This window comes from Embiotoca jacksoni, unplaced genomic scaffold, assembly GCF_022577435.1.
Source record: "Embiotoca jacksoni isolate LCO1_2020_lvr unplaced genomic scaffold, fEmbJac1.0.p SCAF_17, whole genome shotgun sequence".
NCBI lineage: Eukaryota > Metazoa > Chordata > Actinopteri > Embiotocidae > Embiotoca > Embiotoca jacksoni.
The window spans coordinates 634,451-652,500 of NW_027185307.1; the positions used below are offsets into that span (position 1 = coordinate 634,451).

Consider the following 18,050-nt stretch of genomic DNA (forward strand, 5'->3'; position numbering starts at 1 on the left):
GAGGAACGACTTGAAGAGGGATCTGTGGGCCGCACAGTTTGACGATCAGAAGCATTCCTGCCTGTTCAGAACCAGAACAACCGTTCACAGCTGGAATAAATAAAGTTACTCAGCAGTGAACAACACGAGGAGAGAGTCTGACTTCACACAGCCGCCCGAAGAACTGAGGTTTTAATGAACCGCAAATTCTTCTTTGTTCAGTAAGAAAGGAAACAAAGCTGAGATGATGCCTTCAGTTGGAACTGTGATCAATACATTTATTAAACTACTAATATGTCCCCTTCTTCCTGAAGTGCACTTTTGAATGTAGGACATTAACTTGTGATGAAGTATTTTTACATTGTTGCGTTTGTATATTTCACAAAATAAAAGATGTGAATATTTCTTTCATCACTGATCGGGACAAAGATGATTAATATTTGGCCTGATTACAGAATATCAACACTTGTTAAGGACACTTTGGCTCTTACTCTTAACTCACCCTTTATGAATGAACTTAAGGTAAACAGTGTGAAGTTGGACCCCGGACGGCTGGACACTGCTAGAGACATGTCCCCACCATAAATACCCAGTGTCTCCTGGATGACATCGATGTTGTATTAATGCCTCAAAAATCAAACTACCATTGTATTCTCTGTCTTCATTAGTCTGACAAACATCCACTTTTCAAGAGTCCCTGAAAATGAGCAGCGAAGGTAACAGAGAATCATTGGATTGACATTTCACTCAATACCAGCTGGCTGAATGATGAATTGCTGAGGGAGGGTTACAGGGTTGAAACAGGCAAGGGACTGAAACTGGACGGAGCAATATTAATACTAATCATAAACTCAATGCAGAAGAACTGTCGACACAAGTACAACGAAGTGCTTCACACAACAACAAATGCAAGCAGAAGTAATAATATAATAAAGGTCAAGAAAACACGAACAAATATGTGTTTACATTTACATGTACATTATTCACTTTGACATTTACAACCCTGTTTCCAAAAAAGTTGTGACGTGTTAAATGTATATAAAAACAGAATGATTTCTAAATCATGCAAACCTATATTTAATATAAAATAGATCAAAGACAACATATCAAATGTTGAAACAGACATTTTATTGTTTTATTAAATATCTTCTCATTGTGAATCTGATGTCAGCAACACATCTCTATAAGTTGTTCCAGGATCATGTTCACCACTGAGCTGCATCAACTCTTCTTTTAACAACACTCTGGAAACCTTTGGGAACCGATGAGACCAGTTTCTGGAGTTTTGAAAGTGAAATGTGGTCCCATTCTGGCCTGATAGAGGATTTCAGCTGCTCAACAGTTCAGGGTCTCCTTTGTTGTATTGTTCATGTCCTGATGCTCCAGATGTTTTCAATGATTGACAGGTCTGGACTGCAGGAGGCCAGTTTATCAGCGGACTCTTCTACTAGAGAACCATGCTGTTGGAATACGTGCAGAATGTGGTTGGATGTTGTTCTGCTGAAATAAACAAGACCTTCCCTGAAAGAGACGTTGTCTGGATGGCAGCATATGTTGCTCCAAAACCTGAATATATCATTCAGCATTAATGCTTCCTTCCAGATGTTCAAGCTACTCATGCCATGTGCACTAATGCATCCTGTACCATCACAGATGCTGGCTTTAGAACTGAGCTGATAACAAGCTGGATGGTCCCTCTCCTCTTTAACCTGGAGGATGCAGCGTCCATGATTTCCAAACAGAATCTCAGATTGTGATCCATCAGACCTCAGGACAGTTGTCCACTTCACCTCAGTCCATCTTCAATGATCTCGGTCCAGAGAAGGCGGCGGTGTTTCTGGATCATGTTTCTATCTGGTTTCTTCTTTGGAGAGTTTTAACATCATTTGTGGACGCAGCGATGAACTGTGTTCACAGACGATGGTTTTCACAAGTGTTCCTGAGCCCATGCAGTGATTTCCACTCCAGAATAGTGTGTTTTTAATGCAGTGCTGCCTGAGGGCCCGAAGATCACCACCATCCAATATTGGTTTCCAGCCTTGTCCCTTGTGTTCAGAGATTTCTCCAGATTCTCTGAATCTTTTAATGATATTATGAACCGTAGACGATGAAATCCACTAATTCTTTGTAGTTTTACGTTGAGGAACATTATTCTTAGATTGTTGAACTATTTTCCAACACAGTCTTTCAGAGTGGTGAACCTCTCCCCATCTTCACTGCTGAGAGACCCCGCCTCTCTGAAATCATATTTTTATACCCAATCATGTTACTGATCAGTTGCCATGGTAACCTCATTAGTTGTGAGATGTTCCACCAGGTGTTTTTTTTTTCATCTTTACACAACTTTTCCAGTCTTTTGTTGACCCTGTCCCAATTTTTTTGAGACATGTTGCAGCCACCAAATTTTAAATGAGCAGATATTTTTCATAAAACAAAATTGATATAAAACGATAATGTATCAACATTTGATATGTTGTCTTTGGTCTGTTTTCACAGTGAATATGGGGTTATGCGATTTGCAAATCATTGCACTTTGTTTTTATTTACATTTTACTCTGTAATTATTTACAAACTCGTGAAATTATATTGCATATAAGGTATAAAGTGTTGGACCGAACACAGAACCCTGTCAAACTGTAAGGCTTATTCTTGTGTGTGCGAAACTGTCATTATTAACATAAATAATTTGCAGTTGATCTGATATGTTTTAAAAAACCGTAGTGCAGCTCTTTTTATCCCAATGATATGTTCCAATTTCTGCAATAAATGTTGTGACCAGTGGTGTCAGTTGGCTCTATGATCAGGGAGCCAAAGTGGCGGACAGAGCTAAGATAAGCGAAAGGAGCTTCACCAGACATGTCCAACACCTGACGGAGCAACACTCAACAATCAGTCTCAACAAGTACAGAGACACAGAAACTGCCGACTTGTGTCCCAAACCACTGCTTTGTCTGTGTCCCACCTCCTCTGCTCCACACCCAGCCCATCCACACCCTTCTTCAGAAACATCCACCAACCAGTGGACAACAGCTGCTCTATCCATCGCCAGCTTCCACTCAGCCTGAGGAGCGATCGCCACCAGCAGTCCTACTGGCTGCGATGGGATCTAAACGCTGAAGCAGCACAATCCTGGCAAGGAAGATGTTCCAAAGGAGACCCTGAAGAGCTCTTAATACCTGCTGATCCATACAGGAACAGATGGCTGCACAGCCTTCTCTCCTGTTGATCTCTCTGAGTTAACTAGAATTATTTCTTTATACTTCATCATAGCACAGAAACAGCTCTGGTGAAAGTTACTAACGACCTTTTATTAGCCTCAGATAATGGACTCGTCTCTGTACTTGTTCTTCTGCACCTCAGTGCTGCTTTTGATACGATTGATCATACGATCTTATTACAGAGATTAGAAGACGTTACGAGGATTAAAGGAACTGCATTAGACTGGTTCAAATCCTACTTATCAGATAGATTCCAGTTTGTCCATGTCAACAATGAGTCTTCCAGACAAACAAGAGTTAGTTATGGAGTTCCACAAGGCTCAGTGTTAGGTCCAATACTTTTTACTTTGTACATGCTTCCATGAGGAGATGTCATCAGGAAGCACTGCATCAACTTCCATTGTTATGCAGATGACACTCAGCTATATCTTTCTATAAAACCAGATGAAACTAATCAGTTAGTAAAACTTGAAGCCTGTCTAAAAGACATAAAGGCCTGGATGACCAAAAACTTCCTGCTTCTAAATTCAGACAAAACAGAAGTTCTTGTACTTGGTCCTAAACACCTCAGAAACTCTTTCTGTGATCACTTAGTTACTCTAGAACAGGGGTGTCAGACTCATTTTAGTTAAGGGGCCACAAACTGCCCACTTTGATCTCAAGTGGGCCAGACCAGTAAAATCATAGAATAATAACGACAATATTTCTCTGTTTAAATCATTGGTGAAGGTTTTTGGATGATAAACTCTATTTTAAGGTCTTTCTACAATAAACTAGAAACATAAAGACCAAAAACTCAGACATCATTCCACTGTTTATCTGCCCCGGCTCTCCTCTGCAGATTCCCTCGCTTTGTGACGCGTTTGACGTTAAACGCGTCACAAAGCGAGCAACGAGCGCTGCTGCCTCCGGAGCAGACGTCGCATTTAAGCTGTTTTTGAAGCAATTACTGGATCGATTAAAAAAAAAAAAAAATAACAAAACGTTTGTACTCATAAGCCTCCATATTCTCATAGAAATGCAATTTATGTCTTTCTGTAATTTTCACACTTAGCAAAGTCATCCGACGGGCCGAGCTGGACCCCATGGCGGGCCGGATCCGGCCTGTCTGAGGGTTTGTTCCTGTCCGACCTGACTTCCTGTCTGAGGGTTTGTTCTTGTCCGACCTGACTTCCTGTCTGAGGGTTTGTTCCTGTCCGACCTGACTTCCTGTCTGAGGGTTTGTTCCTGTCCGACCTGACTTCCTGTCTGAGGGTTTGTTCCTGTCCGACCTGACTTCCTGTCTGAGGGTTTGTTCTTGTCCGACCTGACTTCCTGTCTGAGGGTTTGTTCTTGTCCGACCTGACTTCCTGTCTGAGGGTTTGTTCTTGTCCGACCTGACTTCCTGTCTGAGGGTTTGTTCCTGTCCGACCTGACTTCCTGTCTGAGGGTTTGTTCCTGTCCGACCTGACTTCCTGTCTGAGGGTTTGTTCCTGTCCGACCTGACTTCCTGTCTGAGGGTTTGTTCCTGTCCGACCTGACTTCCTGTCTTTGGATGTGTCTGCCCACCTCTTGCCTGGACTTCTTCCTGAGTGGATCGATGACCGGTTTGGACTTCTGGGACGTTTTTGGACTTGGCCTGTTGGATTATTCCCTGGACTCTGTCGCCTGTGGTTTTCTGAACTGTTCTCAGTAGATCTGTTAACCAAAGCTGCGTCTCCGAGTCGTGCTGTTGAGTCCGATACTTCCTGCCCTGGTACACATTTCCTAGATCTTAGAGGTATAATTGATTTTCGTTCTCTGTCAGAGACCGAGTGCATAGTTCAATGTGCTGTTCATGTAAACTCAGTTATACATTTTTAAATACTATCTTGGCAACTTGCAACAATTTTCACGTCAACTCATAAGTTTTTTTGAAAATAGTTGACATGAAAGTTGAAATAAACTGAAATTTCTTAAATTAAATCCCAAAGTATCAAACTTATTATCCAGTGATATTTATGATACCAGTGTGGGAGCGACCTCATAAATATATTTTTAAAACATTGAAACTTGAAATTATAGTTGAGAAAAAATATCTGTAGAAAAAAAGATTTGAAAGAAAAATAAAGCATGTAAACTGAATTTTACACCAATTATTGTTATTTTTTTTTATTCATTTCTACTTTCCTTTTTTTTCTGGGTACATAATGTGCAGCGTGTCGGTCATTAAGGAAAGCAGCTGCTAAATAATTGCAGCTCGTCCTGTGGTGGTCGGGGTGCTTCCTTCTCGGTCCTGTGTCACCACCCTCATTAAAGTGGCATTCTGCAGCCTCCCTTAGACAATCAAGCCGGCTCTAACACACACACCACCTATAAATCACCTCATGAAAATCAATGGCTTTAGTTAGCCTGGGACTCATTGTGTCCTTGGGAAGGTGTGAGATGAATTGAGATGAAGTGAGAACGAAACAGGAACAACATCCACCAAAAAGTGGAGCAGTGACGGTGGTTATTGGTTTTCGGGTTCAGAGTTCACAACACATCGCTGGTTTTACAAAGCTAACCGATGTTCATTTTGGTTATGATGCCTTCAAAGGTTTTGTTTGCTTTTCAGCCCCGTGTAGTGTTTCTGACAGAGGAGGAGTCTCAGATGAACGGAGGACTGACACTAAGACTTCCAACGGTGATTGTTCTTTTCTTTTGGGAAAGTTTGGAAACACAATATTCTCGCCACTGCGATTCCACTGATGAATAATCCGAACTTCCTGAAGACCGATTCAAAAAGCATCACCAGTCTCATGTTTCAGTCCTCTGGGTGGTTCCATGAGTCCTCTGGGTGGTTCTATGAGTCCTCTGGGTGGTTCCATGAGTCCTCTGGGTGGTTCTATGAGTCCTCTGGGTGGTTCCATGAGTCCTCTGGGTGGTTCCATGAGTCCTCTGGGTGGTTCTATGAGTCCTCTGGGTGGTTCTATGAGTCCTCTGGGTGGTTCCATGAGTCCTCTGGGTGGTTCTATGAGTCCTCTGGGTGGTTCTATGAGTCCTCTGGGTGGTTCTATGAGTCCTCTGGGTGGTTCCATGAGTCCTCTGGGTGGTTCTATGAGTCCTCTGGGTGGTTCCATGAGTCCTCTGGGTGGTTCTATGAGTCCTCTGGGTGGTTCTATGAGTCCTCTGGGTGGTTCTATGAGTCCTCTGGGTGGTTCTATGAGTCCTCTGGGTGGTTCTATGAGTCCTCTGGGTGGTTCCATGAGTCCTCTGGGTGGTTCTATGAGTCCTCTGGGTGGTTCTGAGTCCATGTGACTGACGGTTAGATTTCTGTCTCGGTGAAGATGTTGCTGCATCGACAGACGTCAGCAGATCTCCGACAGCCGCAGCGAGAATCTGATGTGAGAGAGTAGCATCTCTACTCATACCCCCCCCCATACTCCAGCATCTCTACTCATACCCCCCCCATACTCCAGCATCTCTACTCATACCCCCCCCCCATACTCCAGCGTCTCTACTCAGACCCCCCCCCCCCCAGACTCCAGCGTCTCTACTCATACCCCCCCCCATACTCCAGCATCTCTACTCAGACCCCCCCCCCCCATACTCCAGCGTCTCTACTCATACCCCCCCCAGACTCCAGCGTCTCTACTCATACCCCCCCCAGACTCCAGCGTCTCTACTCAGACCCCCCCATACTCCAGCGTCTCTACTCAGACCCCCCCCCCCCAGACTCCAGCGTCTCTACTCATACCCCCCCCCATACTCCAGCGTCTCTACTCATACCCCCCCCCATACTCCAGCATCTCTACTCAGACCCCCCCCCCCATACTCCAGCGTCTCTACTCATACCCCCCCCAGACTCCAGCGTCTCTACTCAGACCCCCCCCAGACTCCAGCGTCTCTACTCATACCCCCCCCATACTCCAGCATCTCTACTCAGACCCCCCCCCCCCCATACTCCAGCGTCTCTACTCATACCCCCCCAGACTCCAGCGTCTCTACTCAGACCCCCCCCATACTCCAGCGTCTCTACTCATACCCCCCCCCAGACTCCAGCATCTCTACTCAGACCCCCCCCCCCCCCCCCAGATTAATTCGTCTCTATTGGACATGTAAAACATGAATGGATCTGCCTGTATTCATCAGTTCTCATCTCAGCTGGTCAGTTTGTTTGTATTCTCTTCGTTGTAAGTTTTCAGCAGTGTTATTAGTATGAAAACAAAGTTAGATTATAATTATGTTAATTATACACAGCTGATTGTCAGGCTGTGTTTATCTGGAATGAACGATACAACAGAGTGCATGGTGATCATTTTATTTGAAATGTTGGATAAAGAGATGTGTAATAAAACATGATAGTTTAACATGTTAGTGCTGGTCAACGCATTAAATAATAATGTGAAGAGAATGTGAGGAAACATCTTACAAGCAGCTTTACATACTTTAAACGGGGCGGGGGGGGGGGTCATATGTAGGACATGCAGAGACAGGACAGTGTGGACGGTAAATAAACTACGGTGTCTGTTAAACCATGTCCATAGGATGAGATCCAGGGTTAGCGTTAGTATTAGCGAACCTCCGACGTGGTCTTTAAAGGCTGAGAGCTGAACTCCTCTTTTGGTACGCTGCAGTTTAACTCTGCTGCTCTCCAACATTTAAAGATCATGTTTTATTCCTTTCTACACACAGTCAGGAACACGTCCGGCCTTCAGAACACGAAGAACACGTCCGGCCTTCAGAACACGAAGAACACGTCCGGCCTTCAGAACAGGAAGAACACGTCCGGCCTTCAGAACACGAAGAACACTTCCATCAGCACCGACTCAAAACACTGATTTAAAGCTACGTTTCCATTTAATACAAAAGGTTTTCAATAAAAAGAGAACATGCAGTCAGAAGTGAAGCCTCCTCTTCACTTGTTCTTGAGAAGGGAGGAGAGGAGGAGGGAGGAGGGAGAGGAGGGGAGGAGAGGAGTCAGCCTCTTCACTTGTTCTTGGCAGCCAGCGGTTTACGGCTCATCTTCTTCGTCTTATCAAGACTCTTCTTAGGAGGCTCTGGGTTCGCCTGCATGTGTCTGCCATACAGACTGAGGAGGAGGAGAGGAGGAGGAGAGGAGGGAGGAGGAGAGGAGAGTAGGGGGGAGGAAAGGAGGAGGAGAGGAGGGAGGAGGAGGAGGGGAGGAGGAGAGGAGGGAGGAGAGGAGGGAGGAGGAAGAGGGGAGGAGGAGAGGAGGGAGGAGAGGAGGAGGAGGAGGAAGAGGGGGAGGAGGAGAGGAGTAGGGGGGAGGAAAGGAGGAGGAGAGGAGGGAGGAGGAGGAGGGGAGGAGGAGGAGGGGAGGAGGAGAGGAGGGAGAAGGAGAGGAGGGAGGGATGAGGAAGGGAGGGAGGGAGGGAAGAGAGGAGGAGGGAGGAGAGGACGGAGTAGGTGGAGGAGGAGGAGGGAGGAGAGGGAGGAGAGGAGACATTTACTTGTTAGACTCCTAGCAGGACTACATATTTCCTGAGACCATGACCCTGGTGTGTGGACTGTTCTGAAAGACGTTTGGTCGGTGGGACGTTGACAGACTGACATGTGGGACGTTTGTTTTGTTTTCTAACGTCTCGAAACATGTAGCAGGTTTCATCTTAGTCCACTACGGGGAAAACATGTAACTTTCACACCTAGACTGCCCAAAGCGTTTTTGTTGAAGTTGAGCAGCGTGTCTATTTCACGTTTTGTTGAAGTTGAGCAGCGTGTCTATTTCACGTTTTGTTGAAGTTGAGCAGCGTGTCTATTTCACGTTTTGTTGAAGTTGAGCAGCGTGTCTATTTCACGTTTTGTTTTTCCACTGACTCTCCATCAGGAAACACCTCAGATTCAACAAACCGCTGCAGACGGATCAAAAAGAGCTCAATGACATCATCCTGATATTCATACAGCCATGTTCACTAATGATGGTGCTTCACTTATTACTGTCAGTTTCTATCTCACACACACACACACACACACACACACACACACACACACACACACACACTCACACACACACACACACACTCACACACACACACACACACACACACACACTCACACACACACACACACACACACACACACACACACACACACACTCACACTCACACACACACACACACACACACACACACACACACACTCACACACACACACACACACACACACACACACACACACACTCACACACACACTCACACACACACACACACACACACACACACGCCCCCTTCCCCACCCCTGTCTGTCACTCCTCCCTCCCCTGGGTGGGTCTTACAGCCCAGAAGAGGAGCTCACTGAGGTGGAACAGTTCTCCTGCAGCCCGGTCTGTCTCCTCCTCTTGCTCCTCTTCAGGCTCCGTGTGGGTAGAAAAGGAGCGCGCTTAAAATGAGAACAGAAACACGGTGTGAGGAAACAACGGCAGCCTCCGACAGGAACAGAGGAGGACCACCGAATCTACAGGAAGCATCTTCGGGACTCTTCTACCTCTCTCAGGAGATAAGTGATGATGTCACTGTGATGTCATCAGGGTTCTCTCCTGGAGACCACAAACACTGCGTTACAAACCAGGAGTGTGACTGACGTGGATGTTTACGGGCGGCGAGGAGTAATGAAAGGTTCATATCTGCAGATACATGCTGCACAACATCAGGAGAATACGTCCTCTTCTCACTCAGAAGGAGGTCCAGGTTCTGGTCCAGGTTCTGATCCAGGCTCTGGTCCAGGTTCTGATCCAGGTTCTGATCCAGGTTCTGGTCCAGGTTCTGGTCATCTCACATCTAGACTACTGTAACTCCCTCCTGGCAGGTCGACCTGTTAGTACCATCTGACCTCTGCAGCTCATCCAGAATGCAGCAGCTCCACTTTAACCTCCTAGATTCACTCACTCCTCCTCCTCCTCCTCCTCCTCCTCCTCCTCCTTCTCCTCCTCTCCTCCTCCTCCTCCTCCTCCTCCTTTACCTTGAATAGTAGAACTTTAGTATCTTAACATGGAACTTACTGATAGAACTTTGTAGTTTGACTTTCTTGAAGAAATTGTATTTTTTTCTTGATTCTTGTTGTTCTGGTTTGAACCCTCATGTTGAAATGAACTTATTGTAAGTCGCTTTGGATAAAAGTCAGATAAATGTAATGTGATGTAATGTAATGTGATGTAATGTAATGTAATGTAATGTTATGTAATGAAATGTAACGTAATGCAATGTAATGAAATGAAATAAAACGTAATGAAATGTAATGTAATGAAATGTAACGTAATGAAATGTAATGTAATGAAACGTCATGTAATGAAATGTAACGTAATGTAATGAAATGTAACGTAATGAAATGTAACGTAATGAAATGAAATGTAATGTAATGAAATGTAACGTAATGAAATGTAACGTAATGAAATGTAATGTAATGAAACGTCATGTAATGAAATGTAACGTAATGAAATGTAATGAAATGAAATAAAACGTAATGAAATGTAATGAAATGTAACGTAATGAAATGTAATGTAATGAAACATAATGTCATGAAATGTAACGTAATGAAATGTAACGTAATGAAATGAAATGTAATGTAATGAAATGTAACGTAATGAAATGTAACGTAATGAAATGTAACGTAATGAAATGTAACGTAATGTAATGTAATGAAACGTAACGTAATGAAATGTAACGTAATGAAATGAAATGTAATGTAATGAAATGTAACGTAATGAAATGTAACGTAATGTAATGTAATGAAACGTAATGTAATGAAATGTAACGTAATGAAATGTAATGTAATGAAATGTAACGTAATGAAATGTAACGTAATGAAATGTAATGAAACGTAACGTAATGAAATGAAATGTAATGTAATGAAATGTAACGTAATGAAATGTAACGTAATGAAATGTAATGTAATGAAACGTCATGTAATGAAATGTAACGTAATGAAATGTAACGTAATGAAATGTAATGTAATGAAACGTCATGTAATGAAATGTAACGTAATGAAATGTAACGTAATGTAATGTAATGAAACGTAATGTCATGAAATGTAACGTAATGAAATGTAACGTAATGTAACGTAATGAAATGTAACGTAATGAAATGTAACGTAATGAAATGTAACGTAATGAAATGAAATGTAATGTAATGAAATGTAACGTAATGAAATGTAACGTAATGAAATGTAATGTAATGAAACGTCATGTAATGAAATGTAACGTAATGAAATGTAACGTAATGTCATGAAATGTAACGTAATGAAATGTAACGTAATGAAATGAAATGTAATGTAATGAAATGTAACGTAATGAAATGTAACGTAATGAAATGTAACGAAATGAAATGTAACGTAATGTAATGTAATGAAACGTAATGTAATGAAATGTAACGTAATGAAATGTAACGTAATGTAATGTAATGAAACGTAATGTAATGAAATGTAACGTAATGAAATGTAATGTAATGTAATGTAATGAAACGTAATGTAATGAAATGTAACGTAATGAAATGAAATAAAACGTAATGAAATGTAATGAAATGTAATGTAACGTAGTGAAATGTAATGTAATGAAACGTCATGTAATGAAATGTAACGTAATGTCATGAAATGTAACGTAATGAAATGTAACGTAATGAAATGAAATGTAACGTAATGAAATGTAACGTAATGAAATGTAATGTAATGAAACGTCATGTAATGAAATGTAACGTAATGAAATGTAACGTAATGTAATGTAATGAAACGTAATGTAATGAAATGTAACGTAATGAAATGAAATGAAATGTAATGAAATGCAATGTAATGTAATGAAATGTAATGAAATGAAACGTAATGAAATGTAATGTAATGAAATGAAATGTGATGTAATGTAATGTATTGAAATGTAATGTAATGAAATGTAACGTAATGCAATGTAATGAAATGAAATAAAATGTAATGTAATGAAATGTAATGAAATGCAATGTAATGTAATGAAATGTAACGTAATGCAATGTAATGAAATGAAATAAAATGTAATGTAATGAAATGCAATGTAATGTAATGAAATGAAATATAATGTAATGAAATGTAATGAAATGAAACGTAATGAAATGTAATGTAATGAAATGAAATGTGATGTAATGTAATGTAATGAAATGTAATGTAATGAAATGTAACGTAATGCAATGTAATGAAATGAAATAAAATGTAATGTAATGTAATGAAATGTAATGTAATGAAACGTAACGTAATGCAATGTAATGAAATGAAATAAAACGTAATGTAATGTAATGAAATGTAACGTAATGAAATGTAACGTAATGAAATGAAATGTAATGTAATGAAATGTAACGTAATGAAATGTAACGTAATGAAATGAAACGTCATGTAATGAAATGTAACGTAATGAAATGTAACGTAATGTCATGAAATGTAACGTAATGAAATGTAACGTAATGAAATGAAATGTAATGTAATGAAATGTAACGTAATGAAATGTAACGTAATGAAATGTAACGTAATGTAATGAAACGTAATGTAATGAAATGTAACGTAATGAAATGTAATGTAATGAAATGTAATGAAACGTAATGTAATGAAATGTAACGTAATGAAATGTAACGAAATGAAATGTAACGTAATGAAATGTAGCGAAATGAAATGTAACGTAATGTAATGTAATGAAACGTAATGTAATGAAATGTAACGTAATGAAATGTAACGTAATGAAATGTAACGTAATGAAATGAAATGTAATGTAATGAAATGTAACGTAATGAAATGTAACGAAATGAAATGTAATGTAATGTAATGTAATGAAACGTAATGTAATGAAATGTAACGTAATGAAATGTAACGTAATGAAATGTAACGTAATGCAATGTAATGAAATGAAATGTAACGAAATGAAATGTAATGTAATGTAATGAAACGTAATGTAATGAAATGTAACGTAATGAAATGTAACGTAATGAAATGTAACGTAATGAAATGAAATGTAATGTAATGAAATGTAACGTAATGAAATGTAACGAAATGAAATGTAACGTAATGTAATGTAATGAAACGTAATGTAATGAAATGTAACGTAATGAAATGTAACGTAATGTAATGTAATGAAACGTAATGTAATGAAATGTAACGTAATGAAATGTAATGTAATGTAATGTAATGAAACGTAATGTAATGAAATGTAACGTAATGAAATGAAATAAAACGTAATGAAATGTAATGAAATGTAATGTAACGTAGTGAAATGTAATGTAATGAAACGTCATGTAATGAAATGTAACGTAATGTCATGAAATGTAACGTAATGAAATGTAACGTAATGAAATGAAATGTAACGTAATGAAATGTAACGTAATGAAATGTAATGTAATGAAACGTCATGTAATGAAATGTAACGTAATGAAATGTAACGTAATGTAATGTAATGAAACGTAATGTAATGAAATGTAACGTAATGAAATGAAATGAAATGTAATGAAATGCAATGTAATGTAATGAAATGTAATGAAATGAAACGTAATGAAATGTAATGTAATGAAATGAAATGTGATGTAATGTAATGTATTGAAATGTAATGTAATGAAATGTAACGTAATGCAATGTAATGAAATGAAATAAAATGTAATGTAATGAAATGTAATGAAATGCAATGTAATGTAATGAAATGTAACGTAATGCAATGTAATGAAATGAAATAAAATGTAATGTAATGAAATGCAATGTAATGTAATGAAATGAAATATAATGTAATGAAATGTAATGAAATGAAACGTAATGAAATGTAATGTAATGAAATGAAATGTGATGTAATGTAATGTAATGAAATGTAATGTAATGAAATGTAACGTAATGCAATGTAATGAAATGAAATAAAATGTAATGTAATGTAATGAAATGTAATGTAATGAAACGTAACGTAATGCAATGTAATGAAATGAAATAAAACGTAATGTAATGTAATGAAATGTAACGTAATGAAATGTAATGTAATGAAACGTAATGTCATGAAATGTAATGTAATGAAACGTAATGTCATGAAATGTAACGTAATGAAATGTAACGTAATGTAATGAAATGTAACGTAATGAAATGTAACGTAATGAAATGTCATGTAATGAAACGTCATGTAATGAAATGTAACGTAATGAAATGTAACGTAATGTAATGTAATGAAACGTAATGTAATGAAATGTAACGTAATGAAATGAAATGTAATGTAATGAAATGTAACGTAATGAAATGTAACGTAATGAAATGTAACGTAATGAAATGTAACGTAATGTAATGTAATGAAACGTAATGAAATGTAACGTAATGAAATGTAACGTAATGAAATGAAATGTAACGTAATGAAATGTAACGTAATGAAATGTAACGTAATGAAATGTAACGTAACGTAATGAAATGTAATGTAATGAAATGTAACGTAATGAAATGTAACGTAATGAAATGAAATGTAACGTAATGAAATGTAATGTAATGAAACGTAATGTAATGAAATGTAACGTAATGAAATGAAATGTAACGTAATGAAATGTAATGTAATGAAATGTAACGTAATGAAATGAAATGTAACGTAATGAAATGTAATGTAATGAAATGTAACGTAATGAAATGTAACGTAATGAAATGTAACATAACGTAATGAAATGTAATGTAATGAAATGTAACGTAATGAAATGTAACGTAATGAAATGAAATGTAATGTAATGAAATGTAACGTAATGAAATGTAACGTAATGAAATGTAACGTAATGAAATGAAATGTAACGTAATGAAATGTAACGTAATGAAATGTAACGTAATGAAATGAAATGTAATGTAATGAAATGTAACGTAATGAAATGTAACGTAATGAAATGTAACGTAATGTAATGTAATGAAACGTAATGTCATGAAATGTAACGTAATGAAATGTAACGTAATGTAATGTAATGAAATGTAACGTAATGAAATGTAACGTAATGAAATGAAATGTAACGTAATGAAATGTAACGTAATGAAATGTAACGTAATGAAATGTAATGTAATGAAACGTCATGTAATGAAATGTAACGTAATGAAATGTAACGTAATGTAATGTAATGAAACGTAATGTCATGAAATGTAACGTAATGAAATGTAACGTAATGAAATGAAATGTAATGTAATGTAATGAAATGTAACGTAATGAAATGTAACGTAATGAAATGTAACGTAATGTAATGTAATGAAACGTAATGTAATGAAATGTAACGTAATGAAATGTAATGTAATGAAACGTAATGTAATGAAATGTAACGTAATGAAATGTAACGTAATGAAATGTACGTAATGAAATGAAATGTAATGTAATGAAATGTAACGTAATGAAATGTAACGTAATGAAATGTAACGTAATGTAATGTAATGAAACGTAATGTAATGAAATGTAATGTAATGTAATGTAATGAAACGTAATGTAATGAAATGTAACGTAATGAAATGTAACGTAATGAAATGTAATGAAACGTAATGTAATGAAATGTAACGTAATGAAATGTAATGAAACGTAATGTAATGAAATGTAATGTGATGTAATGAAATGTAATGTGATGTAATGTAATAAAATGAAATGTAACGTAATGAAATGAAATGTAATGTAATGAAATGAAACGTAATGAAATGTAATGTAATGAAATGAAATGTGACGTAATGTAATGAAATGTAATGTAATGAAATGTAACGTAATGTAATGTAATGTAATGAAATGAAACGTAATGTAATGTAAGGTAATGAAATGTAATGAAACGTAATGTAATGAAATGTAACGTAATGTAATGAAATGAAATGTAATGTAATGAAACGTCATGTAATGAAATGTAACGTAATGTAATGAAATGTAACGTAATGAAATGTAATGTAATGAAACGTAATGTAATGAAATGTAACGTAATGTAATGAAATGTAATGTAATGAAATGTAACGTAATGTAATGAAATGTAATGTAATGAAATGTAACGTAATGTAATGAAATGAAACGTAATGTAATGAAATGTAACGTAATGTAATGAAATGTAATGTAATGAAATGTAACGCAATGAAATGTAATGTAATGAAATGTAATGTAACGTAATGATATGAAATGTAATGTAATGAAATGTAATGTAATGAAATGTAACGTAATGAAATGTAACGTAATGAAATGTAATGTAATGAAATGTAATGTAATGAAACGTAATGTAATGAAATGTAACGTAATGTAATGAAATGTAACGTAATGAAATGCAATGTAATGAAACGTAATGTAATGTAATGCAATATTTCCTCCTCAGCAGCCTCAAGTCTTCATTGTCCTCTTTTACAGATACAGTATTACTGCCCGTCCAACACCAGACGTCCGTCCAGCAGTTCCTCCTCCACCCGCTCACTGATGGAAGACGCTCACAGAGCGTCGCCCAAATGTCTACACAGCGTTTCATTAGTGAAATGAGAGGTTGTGATTCTGTCCAACGTCCTCCAGGAACAGGTGTCTGTTTCCTTGAGCAACCTCCACCTCTCCAACAACAGCCGGAGGAAGGAAGAGGGGAGGGGTCACCACCGAGAGGTCCTGACTGAACCAGAACCGCCCACATGTTCACAGAACCCACCGAAGGAAGCTGATGGGTTACCTGTTATTATTATTATTATTATAATTATTATTATTAAAGGACACTTCAACTCTGCGTTTCTAACACGTGCAAAATATCAGTCCTCATTTATCCAGCATAAAAAACATGGAATCTATGTAAACAACATTTTTCCATCAAAATGTTACCAATATTGTAAAGAAAAGTGGGCGGGGCTCCAGCTGCTATACATATCTGTCAGTTTTCCATCAAACATCAAATATCTGTTTTAAGATCTGATTGTGTTCTTTTTCCGGATGGAGAGCACATGATTAGTTGGAGGAGCTGGACGCTGCTTTCTGCTGCTTTCTGCTGCTGCTAGTTTCACATCGTTACGCAGCTCAACAACTAAACTAATTCCTGCTGAGTGGAAATATTTGGTAATAAATCAGATTCTAAAGTTACTGATGGTGCTACGAAGAATAAAATATAAACTTCAAAACATCCCACACAAAAACGTAATGATATAGACACACACACACACACACACACACACACACACACACACACACACTCACACACAGACAGACACACACTCACACACAGACAGACACACACACACACACACACACTCACACACAGACAGACACACACACACACACACCACACACACACACACACACACACACACACACACACACCACCACACACACACACACACACACACACACACACACACACACACACACACACACACACCCCACAGCAGTGGGTCTGTCAGTGTGACTGAAGTGTCCTCGTCCCGTATCAACTCTCCCAGCTGGGAATTAAACGCTGCCAGAGGCCTGAATATCTGCTGCCCATCAGACCTCGGAGGAAACCGAGGAGCTGAACTCCATCTCATCATCCCTCTCCTCTCTGCTGCTGTCTTCTTGTATAATCCTGAACCACCAGAGGAAGTTCCACCAGGATCCAACTACCCACCTCCAGGAGCTCACAGGCTCCTCCCACAGGCTCCTCCCTCAGGCTCCTCCCACAGGCTCCTCCCACTGCTCTGCATAACATACTGGTCCTCACTCGCTTGCAATTTTTTTAAATTCCCGCGATTTTTCCGCAAAAACCATTATCAATGTGTTCTTCACATTAAAATGATGATTAAATGTTTGTGATCAAAGGAAGTGATTCCATATTACTGGATGTTAAATGAGTTTTCTCCACACGTCCAGTTGTCAGAGACGTCTCTTTGTTTGTTTCATCCAGCAGGTCTATGTGTTGAATGAACATGAATTAAACAGCATCTAAAGCTCTTATTTTGAAAGGCTGATGTAGTCCTTGTTTCTATATTCCAGTCACAGAC

General features: G+C 38.5%; 1 protein-coding gene across 2 annotated transcripts in view; it reads right to left on the reverse strand.

The window, feature by feature from the left end:
* Positions 1-7,442: 7,442 nt before the first annotated feature.
* rsu1 (Ras suppressor protein 1) overlaps positions 7,443-18,050 on the reverse strand; it is a 37,168-nt gene continuing 26,560 nt past the window's right edge. The window contains exons 8-9 of one of the 2 annotated variants that reach the window (XR_011178330.1): positions 7,931-8,229; positions 7,443-7,876 (exon numbers count right to left, since the gene is read on the reverse strand). Coding sequence is in view for 1 of the 2 variants with exons in the window: in XM_069151222.1 (XP_069007323.1) it covers positions 8,127-8,229 (103 nt within the window). In the remaining variant the exon portion in view is untranslated. Of the gene's footprint in view, positions 8,230-18,050 lie in introns of both variants that reach the window. The other variant, XM_069151222.1, reaches the window with a different exon arrangement.